At 38.6% G+C, this 18,655-nt stretch overlaps 1 protein-coding gene across 1 annotated transcript in view; it reads right to left on the bottom strand.

Moving 5' to 3' along the window:
• Nucleotides 1–18,655, bottom strand: part of Brip1 (BRCA1 interacting DNA helicase 1) — a 124,562-nt gene that overhangs the window by 65,547 nt on the left and 40,360 nt on the right. The window contains 4 exon segments of the mRNA XM_075991226.1: nucleotides 2,313–2,445; nucleotides 8,420–8,619; nucleotides 11,182–11,403; nucleotides 16,237–16,527. Coding sequence (XP_075847341.1) covers nucleotides 2,313–2,445; nucleotides 8,420–8,619; nucleotides 11,182–11,403; nucleotides 16,237–16,527 — 846 coding nt within the window.

Raw genomic sequence — 18,655 nt, 5'->3', positions numbered from 1 at the left:
ACTGGGAAAATATAACTATAAACACTTATCTAATGAAGCATTTGTATTCAAAATACATGAAAACCTCAAGTGCAACAAAGACTAAACAGCGAGCAAAAGATACAAAAACAACTCAGCAAATGCGCTGGTTGTTTTTTGTCGACTCAACACAACCTAGACATATCTGGAAGGAGGGATCTTAACTGAGAAAATGCCTGCATCAGGCTGCTGGTCGGCAAGTGCATTTCAGACTAGTGACTGGCGCGGGTGGGCCCAGCCCCTACCAGGACCACCTCGGGGCAGGTGGTCCCACAGTGTAAGAAAGCGGACTGAGTAAGCCACGAGAAGGATGTCAATAGCAGCATTTCTCCAGTCTCTGCTTCAGCTCTGCCTTCAGGTTCCTGCCTCCACTTCCCTCAATGAACTGTGTAATCAGGATATGTAAGCCAAATAAATCCTTTCTACTCAAGCTGCTTTTGGTCATGGTGTTTGATCACAGCAACGCAAACCCTAAGACCAAAGAACTTAGACAGATGCCAAGTGAATAGATAAAAAGAAACTAAATATCCTGTCTTGGGGAATTGTAAATTAAAAGACCAAAGAGAAGCCAAGCTTAGTGTCTTGTCCTGGAACTTTAAATGCAGATGAAAAGGTGAAGCAACAGGAATCCATGGAAACACAAGTGGACGTTTTTTTGAAGTTAAAAGTACTCTTACCATAGAACTCAAACATTATTCTTCCAAGCATATCTTGAGAGAAAAAGCCATATCCACAGAAAAACACAAGGATCTACATTTATAACAATTCATGATTGCCCCAAATTAGGAACCACCAATGTTCCTCGCCTGTGAACAGATAAACAAACTGTGGTATACACAGGCAGTGGAATGTTTTCGTGATGAAAAGAAGGAAGGCATCAAGGCGTGAAAAGTTAGGAAGCCCGGGCCCGGGTCTGTGCATCACACACACTCTACGTGGGAGGAACGTAACCACATGTTGCTACAAGAAAGACCACATACAGTATGATTCCAACTGCATGGCCTTTTAGAAACGACGAGACTATGGAATCAGAGATTAGTGCTTGCCTAGGTTTTGTCAAATGGTACAGCAGAGGTATGAAGAGGTGGGATACAGAGGATGTTTTAGGACAGTGAATATGTTCTGCATGATGCCATAATGGTGGATGAGTAGGCAAAACCTAGTTTGGAGCACAATTAATAAAAACCCAGAGACAGATATTGTGGTTCAACCTGAAGTTCAGAAAAACAAAACAGCCAACCACTGGATCTTACTTCTACCTCAGTCCGAAATGTGGACCCTGCCTCCTGAATTCTCAGAATGAGACTGTGTCTGAGAGCTGTCTCCTCCCACTTTATATTCCTCTCTAGGGTTGGGATTAAAGGTGTGTACCACTAACTCCTGGTTTCTATGGCAAACTAGTGTGGCTTCTCGAATTAATAGTATGTCACCACTTCCTGGTCTGTAAGGCTGACCTGTGGAGCTGTTTTACTCTCTCATCTTCAGGCAAGATTTATTTATTAAAATACAAATGAAATATCACTACACTAGTTGAACTATACAACATGGAGGGTGACTTGCCGGGACATTTGTGGACTTTGGGAACAATAACACATTAATGTTGATTCATCAATTGTAGCAAGTATATTCCATGACTCTATTCTCAATGGGCAAGACTGGTGTGTCTTTGTTGGGGGAGGTGGAGAGAATGAGAATATAATGAGAATTCTGAGCTTCCCATTCAAATTTTCTTTATATTTGAAACTGCTCTTTAAAAAATAAAGTCTATTAATTTAGATAATTAAATAGGAACAACAAGAAGAAAAAGAACAAATATTGTTGTCCCTCCTGCTAAAGGGGAGTCAGAGTCTTGAGGTGATGATAAAAGTATAGAACCTCTATCCTGAAGAATGTGCAAAAGTGATACTCATAATGAGGTTCCTAAAGGTTTAACCACCTCTCCACGAACTTCCAATCTGTTGCAGTACAAAAATAGGAGCTTTTTAGTTTCTGAAATTTTAAGTATTACAATTGACACAAAACATTCACAACCTAAAAATACGGATTTCTTTTAGCTGTGACTAAAAATTACTCCTTAAAAGTCTTATTTTTTTTCAAACTACGTAATAATTTATTTATGTTATCACCAAATGATTATCAGATTTAGATAAGAAAATTTTTAGACAACTTTTAAGCTGTTAGTTTTCAATTCTGACCGTTTTCCTGGATGGTTACAGTTTTGTTTTGTTTTTAATCACTCCTAAATGACACGCCATTGACTAAATGAGTGCCACGGGAGGAGGGGAGGAGCTTACCTGCAAAACGGGAAAAGTGGCGGTGGTGATGCCCATTTTGTGCAAATTCAAGAGCATTTCATTTCCACTCCATATTTTACAGGACGACTCATAGTCCCTTTCCACAAGATGCTCAGAATTTGTTTCTAACCAACTGGAATAAAACACACAAACAGTCTGTCAGCCACTGTCATCTCTATATGGCAGAACTGCAAAATTATTATTGTCGTCTATGGGTCTGTATACATTCTTTGAAGCTGTTAGAAAACACGCAAGGAATAACACACCTCCAAATGCACATTTCTCACTGTATAATAAGCACTTGCATGAGCGTAGGCAATTTTATTAGGAAAGAAGGCTGAGACTTTGCAGAGTCACACTGCTACACTTACATCCAACACCCATGCATGAGGTGTTCATAGCAAACCACATAAAAATAAACGCAAGACAAATATTTATGCTGTATAGTAACAACAAAAGAAATACCTGAAAATGCATAAATAAATTTATTCAAATGTACACTCACTTAATATCTGCTTGAATGCCATTTTTATACCAGAGATACAAGTAGAAGTTAAGGCAGTATACAAAGTAAAGAAAATCTTTATTCTCATGGAAATTAAATGACTACTAAAGGGAGTCAGAAACAGCAGACACAGAAACAAATACATAAGAAAGGAAATACCAGGGCAAAAGATAGAACTCAAAGGTAGAGTGCTTGCTTAGCACCCAAGAGGCCTTAGGATCAATTCCCAACACCACAGGAAGGAGGAGTGATATACACAAAAATAAGGCTAATCACCAGTTGGTAGCTACTTTAATCCGAATTTCTAACACTGAAAGCAGAAACATGGCCAGTCCCCAGGGGGATAATAAAAAGAAAGATGCTTCAAAGCAGAAGGGATAGTTGGTGCAAAGCTAACAAATTTTGCTCCTCTGAGGGCCTGAAAGAAAATCAGTTTGGTCATCACAATGGGCAATAAGAGGTAATGGTACAAACAGTTACAGGGATAAACTAGAATCAGATCGTTTAGAGCAAGGACAAGAAATTTGGGTTTTGGGCTGGAGAGATGGTTCAGTGGTTAAGAGCATTGACTGTTCTTCCAGAGGACCTGAGAGTTCAATTCCCAGCAACCACATGGTGGCTCACAACCATCTGGAATGAGATCTGGCGTCCTCTTCTGGCCTGCAGGCATACATGGAGGCAGAATGTTGTGTACATAATAAATAAATAAAAATATTTTTAAAAAAAAAAAAAAGAAAGAAATTTGGGTTTTGGAGGAGCAGCTATCTTGAGTCTTGGGCCCGTAGGCACCTGGAGGAACGATCACCGAAGGTTCTGCCTTGCTTATATATCTTAAGGAGCTTCAATGGAGCCACAGTCCCCAACTGCACCAACTGGAGAAAAAGGGACCACCTGAAACATAGGCTCCACTTGTTCCGATTGGAGGAAGAGATGGGTGACAACAGGGTAAGAAGACACTCAACAACATAAGAGTGATACAGCACCACCAGAACCAATGGTTCTACAACAGCAAGACCTAAATATACCTACTCAGATGAAACAGAAAAAAACAACCTTTAAAATAACTTTATGAAAATGATTAAGGCCCTTAAAGAGGAAGTGAAAATTTCCCTTAAAGAAGCGGAGGAAGCCGGTTGTGGTGTCGCACGCCAGTAGGATTTGCTGAAGGAGGCAGAGGCAGGAGGATCGCAAGTTCGAGGCCAGCCTAGGCTACACATTTTTCTTTAAAAACGAAGGAGGAGGAAGAGGAGGAGGAGGAAGAGGAAGAGGAAGAGGAGGAGGAAGAGGAGGAGGAAAAGACAAACAAAAATTTGGAAGAAATCAACAAATCCCTTAAAGAAAACCAAGAAAAAGAAAGCAAACAGGTTAAAGAAATGGTTCAAGGCTTAGAAACTGAAATAGAGGCAATAAAGAAAACACAAATTGAGGGAAATCTTGTAAAGGAAAATCTGGGAAAAGGATCAGGAGCTACAAAAGCAAGCCTAAACAACAGAATATAAGAGGTGTAAGATATGATAGAGGAAATAGATTCATCGGTCAAAGAAAATGTTAATCCAACAAATTCTTAACACAAAATATCCAGGAAATTTGGGACACCATGAAAAGACCAAACCTAAGAATAACAGAAACAGTCAAAGGTATAGAAAATATATCCAACAAAATTATAGAATTAAACTTTCCCAACCTAAAGAAGAACATGCCTATGAAAATACGAGAAGCTCACAAAACACCAAATAGATGGGACCAAAAAAAAAAGTGTCCTCACCACATAACACTCAAAACACTAAACATACAGAATAAAGAAAGAATATTAAGAGCTGTAAAGGAAAAAGGGCAAGTAACATATAAAGGCAAACCTATCAGTATCACCGTGAAACATCTCAGAGTCAAGAGCACTATACGTTAAAGACTGTAGTGATTTTACTGCACTTTTTTTAAAAAAGAAAGACTTATTTATTTAATGTGCGCTGATGTTTTGCCTGTATATACTCTGTGTGAGGGTGTCAGATCCCCTGAAACTGGAAGCTGCCATGTGGGTGCTAGGAATTGAACTTGGGTCCTCTAGAAGAGCAGTCAGTGCTCTTAACCGCTGAACCATCTCTCCGGCCCCTGCACTTTTAAAAGATTCAGAAACATAATAGTTTAATTAAGGAAAACAAACATCTTTAGTATTTTTCTACCTTTATTTATTAACATGTAAGTATTTGGATCATATTGTGTTAAATGCTTGATTTTTAGAAGTCCCGTTTGAGTTACTACCTTGAGTTTCATGACAAATTCTGCAGTGGATTTTGGCTTGGGAGTAGGACACAATTTCCAGCTTCTGAAATGCTGTTAAATACATTTCTGCCATTTGAGGAACTAGAAGGAACTGAGGAACTGGATATTCAGCACTACATACACATGTGAAACAGTGTTCCTCATAGATGATTATAAAATCAACTATAAATCAACTCTGAAAAATGTTGAAGATGGATGGCTTAGCTGCGACCAAGCCCAATGACCTGAGTTCAAGTCCCAGAACCCACATGGTAGAAGGAGAGAACAGACTCCTGAAAATTGTTCTCTGACCTACACACACACACAAAATGTAGTAATTTTTAAAAGCTGAAGATGTTCTGTATCTTACAGTATCAAATATTTAGCTAACAAACATATTCACCTTATTAGTACACAAATTTGCTTTTGTCTTTACAAAGTAATAAAATTATATGAATATCAAAGAACAGTTTTAAAATGTTTCTTCATGATTTATTGGACAGAAAGGGGTTCTGAGTACAAAGCCTTTAAGAAGCCCTGCTCTAGGCTGTGTCACTAGGTTACATGACTGAGCCAGGAAAGAAATCAGGCCTCAGGACCAGGTCCTCAGGCATTCCAACAAGTAGACATCAAAGAACACGAGGAAGAATGGACTATAAGAAGAAAACCAGAGACCTCACAGAAGCGAAGGCAAAAATGCTTTTCAGGGATGACAAGATGCTCAATGGGTAAGGTGTTTGCTACTGAAACTGGTGATGTGAGTTCAATCCCTGAAGCTCAAGATCACATGGTGGAGAGAACTGACTCCTACAGATTGCCCTGTGAGCCTAGTTGTGTGTCCTGCCACAAGTACACATACACACAAGCACACACACAAATTACATTTTTAATTAAAAATGAGCAAACAAATGAATGAAAGCATGAATGAACGAATAAAGCATTGGCTATGAAAGCCTAATGACTTGAGTTTGACCTGCAAAACCCACACAATAAAATGAGAAAACCAACTCCCAAAAATTGTCCTCCGACTTCCCCATAAACACTACTGTGACATGCATACATATACATCAAATATACACACAAAAATAATAATAAAGATTTTAAAAACGCTTTTTGAGAGGCTGACCATCAATAACATCCAACCTTGCTGCGATGTCAAGATAACAGAAAAACAGCCAATGAACTTGGTGGCAGATCACTGGTGCCTTGACAAGAACAGCGGCATCAGGATGGATGAAGAATATAAATGAAAATAAGAGAATCAACGGTGAACTACAAATTACACTGTGAAATAGAAATGACAAAATCCTACCTACGAAGAAGGCACAAGACTGATAAAGTGGCTCGTCACCTGATGATGAAATAAGGACGGTCCGAGTTCTATCCCTGGAACCCGTGGAGAGGTGGAAAGACAGAACCGACTCTACAGGGTTATCCTCTGACCTCCCCATGTACCCCCAATACACATACCACACACAGAGAGACAAACAAGTAACATAATCAATATGTATCTGTATACACACACACATCACAAAGGAAGACATAGGCGGGTAGCACAAAGAGCAAGGAAGGGGATTTGCCACTCTTACTGTACACACAAGGCTGATTCCCTATTAAACAACAAGCTTCTATACACCAGTGAGAAAATCACAGCAAAGATAGAGAAAAATTACAATAAGTAGTTAATACAAAAGGAATCTAGAAGTTGACTTAAAGATGTTTGGTTTCTTTCATATTGAGAGAGATTGTTAAGTGAAAACTACTCTGGGCCCAAGGTAGAAAAATAGACCGTCAAATGAAAAGTCAAATGCAATAAATACCAGGTATAATATGCCATCATTTGGGAAACAATGAGAAGCAAGAGAATTTATTTATATTGACTCATTCATTCACACACACACATACACACACACACACATACACACACACACACACCCTGAAAAACCTTGTTTAGGAGAACAAGGACTAAATAAATAAGGGATGGAATGAAAGGTAGTTTTTACTAAATAGGTTTAGATTATGTCCAAACCATGTGATTACACATTTAAACTTTTCGATGTACAAAATGAAAACAGAAAATTCCAGAATGCATGTGATGAGATGTAGTCAGAAAACTTTATAAGATAACATGATTCTAGAATAAAGTATGAAAGAGAAATTATCTAAAATAAAATTTAGTAAAATTTGTACTAAATCTATTTTTTTAAAGTAATAAAACCTCCCCATTAATTAAAGCCCACCAAACTAGAATCGCACTTGAATGATGAAATAAATAAAGCCCTACGGCACTGGAGAGTTGACACACCAGCTAAGAGCACTTGCTGTTTATTCTGGCCAGTTTTATGTCAACTTGACACAAGCTAGAGTCACTTGAGAGCAGGGAACCCCACTGAGAATGTAGGCAAGCCTGTAGAGCACTTTCTTAGTGATTGTGGGTGATGCCATCCCTGGGCTGGTGCCCCTGAGTTCTATAAGAATGCAGACTGAGGAAGCCATGGGGAGGAAGCCAGTAAGCAACTCCCTCCCTCAGGAGCGCTGCATCAGCTCCTGCCTCCAAGTTTCTGCTGTCTGAGCTCCTGTCCTGGCTTCCTTCAGTGATGACTATAATGTGGACGTGTAAGCTACTTAAACCTTTTTCCTCTCCAACTTGCTTTTTGGTCATGTTTCATCACAGAAACAGAAACCCTAACTAGGACCCTGATCTTGCCCAGGTTTGATTCCCAGAACCCACATGATGGTTCACAACTGTCTGTAACTCTAATCCCAGGGGATCCAATGTCCTCTTCTGACCTACACAGGCATTCATGTGGTATACTTACGTAATACATGCAACCAAAACACTCATACACATAGATAAAATAAATCTAAAATGAAAGACTATGACTCAGATTTTAAAAATCTTAATTTGTTATTTAATTATTTTAGTGAATTAAAAATGGGTTCTTGACATTATTAGCTTTTAGAAGTCAATTATTTTCATTAGTCTTTTAAAAAAGAGCTAAACTGATAAAGAACATCCCATTTCCCAGATAGCCTGGTTAGTCAAAGTTTACTAACTTAATTTTATACTTATGTGTATGTATCTGTGTGAATGTATGTCACATGTGTGCAGATCCCCCAAGGAAATAAGAAGAGGACATTAGATCCCCTAGAGTTGGAATTACAGGTGGAGTTGGAATGATAACTGTGAGATGTGGGTGCTGGGAACTGAAACCAAGTCTCTGCAAGAACAGGAAGCACTCTCTTCGGTCCCTAAGTTTACTAACTTTAAGATACCCCGACATCAAGCATATCTTTAATACAAAGAGACAATGCAAATACACCGAGAGACAAAAGTTCTTACTTAATGAGGTTATAACACACATCTCGCAGGGGCTCGTGGTTTTTCTTCCTTATGTTACTGTTGACCAAACTATCCAGCTCATCCCGGGCAAACCGAAGCTGAACCTCTGTTACACTGTAGCTTGCTGACTCCCGAGCACACTCTTCAATGTTATGAGCTTCATCTAAAATGACAACTTGCTCTTTCAGCTTTATATCCATCTGTAAGATAAAAAATTTTCTATTAAAGCATTTGACAAAATGAATTGAACAGCAGTAGGCAAAAGATTTCGTTTAAAAATTCACAATATAGGCCAATACTGCTTGTGCAATTTACATTAAAAAACTAATTCTCAAGCCTTAAAACAACTTCAGAAGCACTAACATCTACCAGATACCAGTTCTATACGATAGAGCTCACATTTTCATTCTAAGAACGCTTGGTAACCAACCTCTCGATGAACATGTGCCTATCAGCTGAGCATAGACGATGGTATACAATTATACAATAAAGAAGCATTCAGTACAATTTTATCACTGATGACCACACACTTTTGTGTGTGTGTAGTGCTGTGGCTAAGCACAGGGCTTCATGCTTGCCATGCAAGCCCTCTAACAAATGAGCTGCATTCCTATCCCAGCAAAGAAAACCTTGTGAAGGGAAACAAGAAGGCAGATTCAGTGATTCCCAAAAACTAACAAGAAGTGATGCAGTCCGACCCACGACATGTACTTTATTTTGAAGACTGCTCTTCTCCGGCTGATGCTGATAAGTCTACTAATCTGTGGATCAAGTGACATCATGTTTCTCACAGGGGAAAACATAGCTCAGAACCAGGCTCATCAGGTAAAGTATTCCGATCCTCTGTGGTCAGAAATTGGCTCAGATTCAGGAATGGATATGCCATCCGAGCTGAGCTGAACAGAGTGACTGGAGGGATGCATGCAAGCTCATGCCCTTTCCTCCAGCTTAGCTAACTGCCTGCGGTTGTCCTCTGTCCCACAAGAAAAGGACTTCCTAAGAACGAGGCCATCATAAGGAAAGGAAAGCCAGCTTTTCTTCTTAAGCTCTTTTCAAGTTAGGTTTGTATAACTTGGAATAGAAAATCCTGAGCAATAAAACAAGGAAATTTTATTAAAGTAACCTCCAATAAATGATTTTGAGAAAGTAATAACATACACAGGTCTGGGAGTGACTGAAGAGCATTATGAGGCCAGACACAGACTGAGGTTAAAGAGAGGGATTCCGAGGAGGACAGGAGCGAGGCAGAGCATTTCGGTGGGTGTAATAAAAAACAAACACAGGAATCCCTGAGCGGTTCTAAGGCATGCTCAAGGGATCCACTTGGGAGTTTTAGGAAAGGCTGAAATGGCAGTTCTATGCCAGACTACTGAGCATCTTGAAAATGGAACTAAAACATGAACTCTATCCCACAACAAAGGAAGAAATATATTTTCAAGTAGGGGACTGACAAAATGAAAGTAATATTAAGAAGCCTATCCTCACTAACACTGTTATATCTGATGCCCAACTAAGAGCTACCCAGTGAAAGGTACAGCAGTAGAGAATAATGGTATGGCAGCAAATAAAATGCCTTATTGAGGCCGGAGAGGAGGCTCTGTAGTTAAGGGCACTTGATGCTCTTCTAGAGGACTTGGGTTCAATTCCCAACATCCACATAAGGGCTCAAAACTGTCTGTAACTTCAGTTTATGGGGGATCCAACAGCTTCTTTTAGCTTCTGTGGTCACCTCACACATATATTACATAGGCATACATTCTGGCAAACACTCATACACATAAAATTAAAAAATTAAATAAAATATATAAAAACTTAAATGCCTACTAATTCTTAACTTAAAAAGCTAGAGCTGGAGCTATAGCTCAGTTAGCAGAGCACTTGCCTAGCATGCATGACACACTGGGTTTGATTCCTAGCACCACAGAAGCTGGCTACGGTGGCAGGCACCTGCAATCCCAACACTTGGGCAATAGAGGCGGGAGGACCTGAAATTCAAGGTCATCCTCAGCTATGTAACAAGTTCAAGGCTAATCTGAGCTATGTGAAACCCTGTCTCAACAACAAACCTAGAAAGAAACAGAAAGCTAATATGAACTGCATAGTCACAGCTAAAGAAAGCAGTAACTGGCTATACCAAATCGTTTACTCTTTGTATTAGGCAACAGTGATTATAATCTCTATAAGAACCAGGCAAATAAATAAAATTTAAAGTTCACTACTAAAAAATTCACAAAGCACAACTTTCACAATACATATTCTCTTCACACAGCTTCTTCAACACAGTTATATCCCCCCACCCCAACGGAGAAATATTTTTAGATAAGTCTTAATTTCGCGAATGGAGAGAACAAGGGTTATATAATGGTCTTCAATGGGGACAATTTGGCTCCACAGGGGAAATGAGGACATTGTGGCAATGTCAGAGATATCTCTGACAGTGACAACTGTAGGGATTGTATTGGCACCTCAGAGACAGAACCGGGGTTACCACTAAACATCACAAAGTGCAGACGGCCCATCACAGCCAGGTGACTCACTCAAGCCTGAGGAGCACACTGCAGTTGGAGCTTTAACTGTTATTACTTTGGAAATTAAAATAACTGGGCTAAAAAGTCACCTTTTAATTCACCATAGAAGACGTGTTCAGTACTCTGTTTACGTAAACCCGATACAGAGGGGAAAGACACAGACACCTAAAAGCTCCCACAGTCATCACCACTATCTCTAAGTAGCGGAAACTTCTAATTGTCATAGGTACTCACGCTTTCCCTTATTTGAGCGTCCAAGAGGTAGTTGTAGGGACAAAATACTATGTCAGCATCATCTACCAGCTCCCGAGCTGTGTAGTAGGGACATGCCTTCAGTTTCCTCCCGAGGCCGACAAGCTCTTCTATGTCCCAGGCTTTGGACATCCCCTGAAGAAACTGCAATGTCTGCTGGTTACTAATTTTATGGACACCATGGTAAAAATAGCAGGACTTCCCCTGAAAATGGACAGACATAACTGAAATGTGAGCCAGCTTTGGAATAGAAGGAATAAAGTAAGATTATCACAGAACTTCAAAAGATTACTAGAACCAAAAGCTAATAATCTATAGAGAAAACAAATACTTCTATACTTCTAATCACAATCTTATCTTCCTGCCAAGACACAGAAATCTCACTACACTGCCAATATTGACTTTGAACTCTCGGGCTCAAATGATCCTTCTGCTTCACCCTCCCTAGTAGCTGGAATTAGAGGCTATATCCAAACCCATTTAAAGAGATTACAGTAGTCCACTCAGAATCAGAGAGAACACCCAATACAAAATCAACGAGAAAAACATGCTTAAATTGTTTGATGTAGCCGTGCCATTAGCCATAAAGCATTCCTGGAAGATGAACAAAGCAGTGGTATTTCCTGATGGTTTCAGAACGGAATTAGATGATAGACATAGGGAGAAAATTCCTATTGGCTCTCTTGTCTCTTTTCAAATGTAGACCATGTGACAATATTAGAAGCCAGGAAACAAGAAAGGCAGATGAGGGGAAAAGGAAATAAAATACAAGAGTACCCCCAAAATTGCAAATTATATTATTCAAAACATATACTATTAACATTTTCGTGTATCTCACGTTTTTCTGTTTTTGTTTTTTTTTTTTTTTTGGTTTTTCGAGACAGGGTTTCTCTGTAGCTTTGGAGCCTGTCCTGGAACTAGCTCTTGTAGACCAGGCTGACCTCGAACTCACAGAGATCCACCTGCCTCCCGAGTGCTGGGATTAAAGGCGTGCGCCACCACCGCCCGGCTCTCACTTTCTTCTACACACATCTCTATAAAATGGCCCAATATTAAGATTAAAAACAAACTGCTATCAGGAAGATCTCATCTCACTGTTACGCATGTGCACACTGAGTTAGCATGCCGGAACTGAACTGGTTCCCTTCGTACTGGGCCTTTAGAATGTCCTCATGCTTGCAAGGGAAGCACTGCACAGCTGAGCCATCTCCCCAGACCTCATCTTTACCTGTTTTAAAGGTGAGAAACAAAATCTTGTTTTGATGTGTACTTTTCATATTTCTACCAAGGTGTAATGTTTCTTTGAAAGACTGTCCTTGTGTGTGTGGTGCTGGACACTGAGTCCAGGGCCTCACACACTCAGTGTAACCACTCTACCCGAGTTACAATCTCCAGTCCCTGTATGAACATTCAACAAAGGGTCCACGGTAATTCCTATTTCTTTGATGTGATCTATTAATGCCTTTGCTATTATGTTGTTGGAAGTAAAAAATACATAGTATTAATTAAAAATTAAAATTCTGATAACTCACTCCAAGTATGAATATGTCATATGCCAATTTTAACCAACTAAAAGCGGGGACAAGAGAGATAGCTCAGTGTTAAGAGCACTTACTGCTCATGCAAAACACCTGGATTTGGTTCACAGCACACATACGGAAGCTCACAACCTCCTTAACTGCAGTTCTGGGGCACAGGAGGCCTCTTCTGGCCTCCACGTGTGTAGTGTGCAGGCAGGCTCATCACATACACACACATTACAACAATGTATTACAAAATCTAAGATGCATAAACGTAGCCCAGCGTGGTGGCGGGTGACTATAATCCAAGCATGTGGGCGCCTGAGGCAGGAGGATAGAAAATTTAAGGCCTACTGACCTTCATAGCAACATTCCCAATTAAAATAAGTTAAATAAGTGAATGAATAAATAAAATGTATAAAACTAACAGTCAAGCTACAAAAAAAAAATTCAACAAAAATTTAAGCCTTGAGTAATGAAAGTACTAGAAGCTTTGAATAATGGGAAATTCGCCAAAACTAAAAAATTCTGACTTTTATCATCAATGTACACTGATGATAAAAATTAGATACATGGCAGTTTAAAAGCAAAAAAGAAACAAAATCTAACAAAAATCCTGCATCTAAATCCAATTTTGTAACCAACAGCAGACACGTTAAGCCATTTTAAAGAAGTTACACCCTTTCAAGGCCAGGTACAGTGGCACCTTTAATATCAGCACTCAGGAGGCAGAGGCAGGTGAATCTCTGAGTTTGAGGATAGCCTGGTCTATAGATGGAGTTCCAGGCCAGTCAAAGCTATATAATGAGACCTTGTTTCAAAACAAACCAAATGATACACCCTTTGAAGTGACTGTGCTATCTGTTAGGTTCTCTGATGATGTCACCAAATGTGTAAACGCATGACTAAGTCTGTGCAAAGTGTCCTTGCTTGAAGAATAAATATGCATATATACTCTAGCAAATAATGGTTTTTTAAACGTTCTGGCAAAATATGCACAGAACTTTGCGGAGTTTCTTTGAGGGGTTAGAGGACAGGAGAGGATGTGGCTATCATGCTGGGCTAGCTTGGCCTCTTCTATCCACCTATGTGCGTTACCATACGTGTGACTATATTTCTTTTCTTTTCAGGGTGAGGGGAAAGCAGGCTCGTCTTATGTAGCCAGCTACCCTTAAATCTGCAATCCTGCATGAGCCTCCAGAAGATTAGGATCACCAGTGTGCACCAGATACTTTTCTTAAAAAAAATATTTTTTTTTTATTTTGCCTGCATGTGTGTATGTGCATACCTGGTGTCCACAGAGGGTATCAGATCTCCTGGAACTGGAGTTACAGGCAGTTAGTTGTGAGCAGCCATGTGGTGTTGGAAATTGAACCCTGACACTCTGGAAGAGCAGCCAGTGTTCTTCTAACCTCTGAGCCATCTCAGCTGCTTTGTTTGAATTTTTAAAGAACAAGACAGTCTACATCAAAATTTTTAAAAGAATTGGCATTCCAGGCTCAACTTTAATTTTCATAATTGAAGCAAAAAGAAAAATGTTAACAGACTATCATTCTAGTATGGTGGCACTTTGAAAGAGACGGTGAACAAAAGCACATGTACCTTCAGATCAAGCCAAATAATCAGAAAGTTTACACTTGAAGGGCTCTTAGGACAACAGCTCTGTGCAGGCTGACAGTGAAGCCCAAAGCTCATCCCTTTTAGCCATGTAACAGAACCCAGAAGGGAGTCTGTCGGTGGGAGTGTTATCACACTGTAAACCCTTTTCACTCAATGTCGGTTATCTATTTATCGTTTCTCTTGGGTAAATCAGCCACAGTAAACACAGACACCTACAGTGACTTTGTAATTGGCCCTCATTACAATACCAAATTACTCTGAGGGCTTGGGAACAAGAAATGAACGCTTGTGTATACCCAGGAGGTAAGCAGTCTGACAACGAGCTGGGAGACAGCACGCCACAGCAGCTCTCTCTGCTGACTTCATCTCTAATGTGCAAAAACAAACTAGCTGTTCATTGCAAGCCAGTGGGAAGTTCTGAGCATCCAAGTCTACCAAACTGTCTTACATGACTGAAACTTCTGAGCATAAAGATCAAGTGCAAATGGTACTGCAGGATTCTAGACTATTAGACAAAATAAGACTATCTGCCTTAAAACTTTTCATTGCTTTCACCAATATATTTTAACTTATATATTTCCTACAAATGCACAATAATTTTTGCCAAGAACGAGTGAAAAAGGATTTTAAAAATATGCAATGGCAGACAGCACCTAGGTTTAGCAGAGCAGTAACTCATGGAGGCATTTGTGGTTACTGTGAAACCCTTTCCTTGAGCACCCTTGAAACACACACAGTAAGAGATTCCACGTCATTCTTCAGCGAGTCAGAAAGAACTGAATGGCAACAAATACGACTATAGAATTTCAGCAGTGATTTTGACCGAATGATTCTGTTTCCTTCTTTGCTCTGAACAGTCACTCAAGCCTGTCCACTACGCTCCTCGCTCTCACTGTACAGTCTCTCCGACTACATAAAGATAAATAGCTACTAAAATATGACTTGAATAGGCATTCAAAAGCCCAAGTAAACTCTCATCTGCTTAAAATAAAAAAACTGAGAAAGAAAACCAAGGAAACATAATTTATTCATACTATACGGGAGGAGATGACCCATCAATGAAACAAGACTTTTGGGACCATTACTCATAGTCTTTTGTGTAGAATCAACTCTGATTAAATAATAGAAAGACAAAAACAATTTCAAAGTCTACATCATTGCTCACTTTATACACTGACTCACTTGGCTATTTCGGAGAACAATCTCATACTTACAACTTCAATTTTCAAGCAAATTAGCTACAACAAATGCAGGCTTCCAAACTAATACTGCCCAGGATTAAATGGTATTTACAACAGCATGTTTTTCCTCATTCTACCCAACCTAAGAATTCATACCACTCCAATTTCCCTGGAAAAATGTAAAACCATGTATAACATGTAAAACATGTAAGGCATGTTACACATGGTTTTAAACGAAACAATCCTGCAATTTAAAAAAAAGTCTGTATTAATTAGAACCATAAATTAAAATAATCATGTATTTCAACATTAAAAATTTCAAAATTTGCTCAGTTTAAAGCATCTTATTTTGAAGTTTTTAAATACATAAAATATGCTGATTAGATCTAATTAGATAATATTCTTATAGCATTTTATGCCTTCATCTGATATCACTCATGTTCAACTATTTTGGTTAGAAGGATTTAAACAAAAAAATTACATCTCATACAACAAAAATTAATAACATGGAATTTTACTTATTTATAAGTTTTAAAACCAAAAATCTATCAATTTAAATGTGAATTAAAATTTTCTTATGGTGATATTTTTAAATAGTAATTAATTCGATTTCATATTATTTAATGATGAGTATATAAATATACAGAACATGTATCGAGAAATTCTAATCTCTTCGGCCTTATTTCTTTTCTCTACGTCACAGCAATCTTACTCACGTGCTTTCCATCCAGCAGTTCCATGCACTTCTCATTTCTGTTGAAGTTACCCACCACTTCAGGGTGAACACAAGTATGGTCCCTGCTGGAAAGAATAGTCATTGGGACTCCTGAGTAAGCTGTCTTTCGGAGCTCTCTAGTAATCTGAGCAATCTGCTTGTGTGTGCGTGTCCCAAAATAAATTTTGGGTCTCTTGGATTGTCCCCCGTGATCTTTCTTAATAGTATCTGCAGAGTCTTCACTGTTTCCTTGTTTAGTAGAACAGCAGCACTTACAACACTGGCCATTGAGCTGAAACAAGGAAAGAAAACAGACAATGTCTGGGCCACCACAACAAACACGGTACCACCTCTCAGGATCGAAGCCCTTAAGTAAAGAATCCTAATGGTCCAGGGAGCTGTCAGAGAGGAGTCTCTAATGCACCACTGAAGAAGAAACCACACACTACACACAAACTAGTTCCCTATCTTCTCCAAGTTATAAACAATGCTTCTCCATCTTTGCATTCTTTCCGACATATTCAATTCCAAATATTTAAAGTACATCTTAACACTTCTCTTTTACAAAATTATAGTATTAAAACAATATGACAGATTGGAAAAACATTTCATTTCTCTTGGGTCATTGTGACATTATAGAACTGATAGCTTTTCTCATAGCATGGCTCAAATATTCCGTTCTTAAACGGTATTTGAAATGTGGTTAACAAAAGAATAGACATAAGAAGTTGAATCTTAAGCACCACTACAAAATAAGTCCAGAAAACTCTTCTCTAACAAAGGAATGAAAATGAATACAAAAATATCAACATTTAACAATGTGAAAACAGGCTGCTTGCATGGAACCAGTATGCCTGAAATCCAATTACATGTGTGAAATCAAAACCCACCAGAAAAACTGTTACTAAAATAGCTCATCCTGGACAACACGCTCTCAAGTCATTCAGTATCGCAGATGAAATCACTTAACTATCTCTTTAAATTCAGCAATGGAACCTCAAGAGTAGTCTAAACTTCACCTGATTTGAATTCCCACCTCCGAATTCTGCCCCACCCCCTTTTTGCAGGTTTAATCTATGAGAACTCACAGATTCTTAACAAATATCCCCTTCAGAGCTTCAATTCCTCCACCAAATGAGACAGAATGAAGTCTGATTTCAGAGAAATGCTGAGAAACAATCACTGAGAGGGAAAAGGGGGAACAGCACACTCATGGCAAAGACTTTACACTGCAAAGACTCAGTTTGGTAGGACTCTACTTACTGCATTAAAAAATTGTAATCAGTAAGATTAGCCTTCATAAACAAATGATAAGTCATAGTATGTTACACCACAACACTGGAGATCAAGCTGTCTTTTAGCCTCTGCTCAGTGGAAAAGTAAGTTCAAATTACTCCTAGTCTCGCTCAGCCTTGTCCACCATTAAATATTACAATACATGATAGAATGGATGTAAATGTGACCCTTCTGGAGCTGTCACTCACTGGGATAAAAGGTTCACTGATGTGCCAAATAAACATTCAGTCAAAGCAGATAAAGTTACAGTCATGCTGGAATTGTTACACTCCCCTCTCGGGTTGCCAGGAACAGCAGATTTCATTACAGAGCGCTGCCACATTAAATAGCCAGTTCCAAATATCCTGCCTTCTATATTGAATAATTACTTATTCACTGAGAGGATAAAAGAAGAGTTATGAATGGGGCCCTTGTCAACAGCGAAGCAGGAAACAGCTGACTTGTGGCTTATGTTACATATGCTGCAATATCTAACAACTTATACTCACAGAGAAAATGGAATGCAAATTATATCATGATATTTGCACTGAATTGTTTTTTTGGTTTTTGTAGTATTTGGTTTCTGTAATATTTGAATTGTAAATTAATTAATTAACGTACTGAGAAACTAAGGTAACTACAGGTACAGAATTATTTACTTTTTCATATCCACAGACTTTTTACTCAATTACACTATTTCTATTCCTATAATGCTGTTGAATTTACTGGACAATTAGACTGCTAGGACCAATTAAATCATTTTATCCTATATGGATACATTATATAAAACCCTAAAAGTAATTCACTAAAATGGCTCTCAAGGCTTAGTAAACTCCTTTTTGAGAGAATTCATTTCAACATTAATTTCACTTAATATTTACCACTGGCTTCTTTTAAGTCTTCCTTTTTTTCTGACTTCCTTTCAAAAAAAGAAAAGTACAGAAATATATATATATATAAAATAATCAACTTTCACAAATACTTTAGTAATTAACTTACAGATCTTCACAGATATACAAATATACCTTTCATATAATTATTTTCAAATAAAAAGGAAACACTACCATATAGTTTTACAACTTGCTATTTCAAAATTTTACATTTCAAGAAGGGTGAATTTGGCATCAATAAGTCGGTTCTCACCT

Source organism: Microtus pennsylvanicus, chromosome 11, assembly GCF_037038515.1.
Source record: "Microtus pennsylvanicus isolate mMicPen1 chromosome 11, mMicPen1.hap1, whole genome shotgun sequence".
NCBI lineage: Eukaryota > Metazoa > Chordata > Mammalia > Rodentia > Cricetidae > Microtus > Microtus pennsylvanicus.
This window is presented reverse-complemented; position numbering and strand designations above follow the sequence as displayed.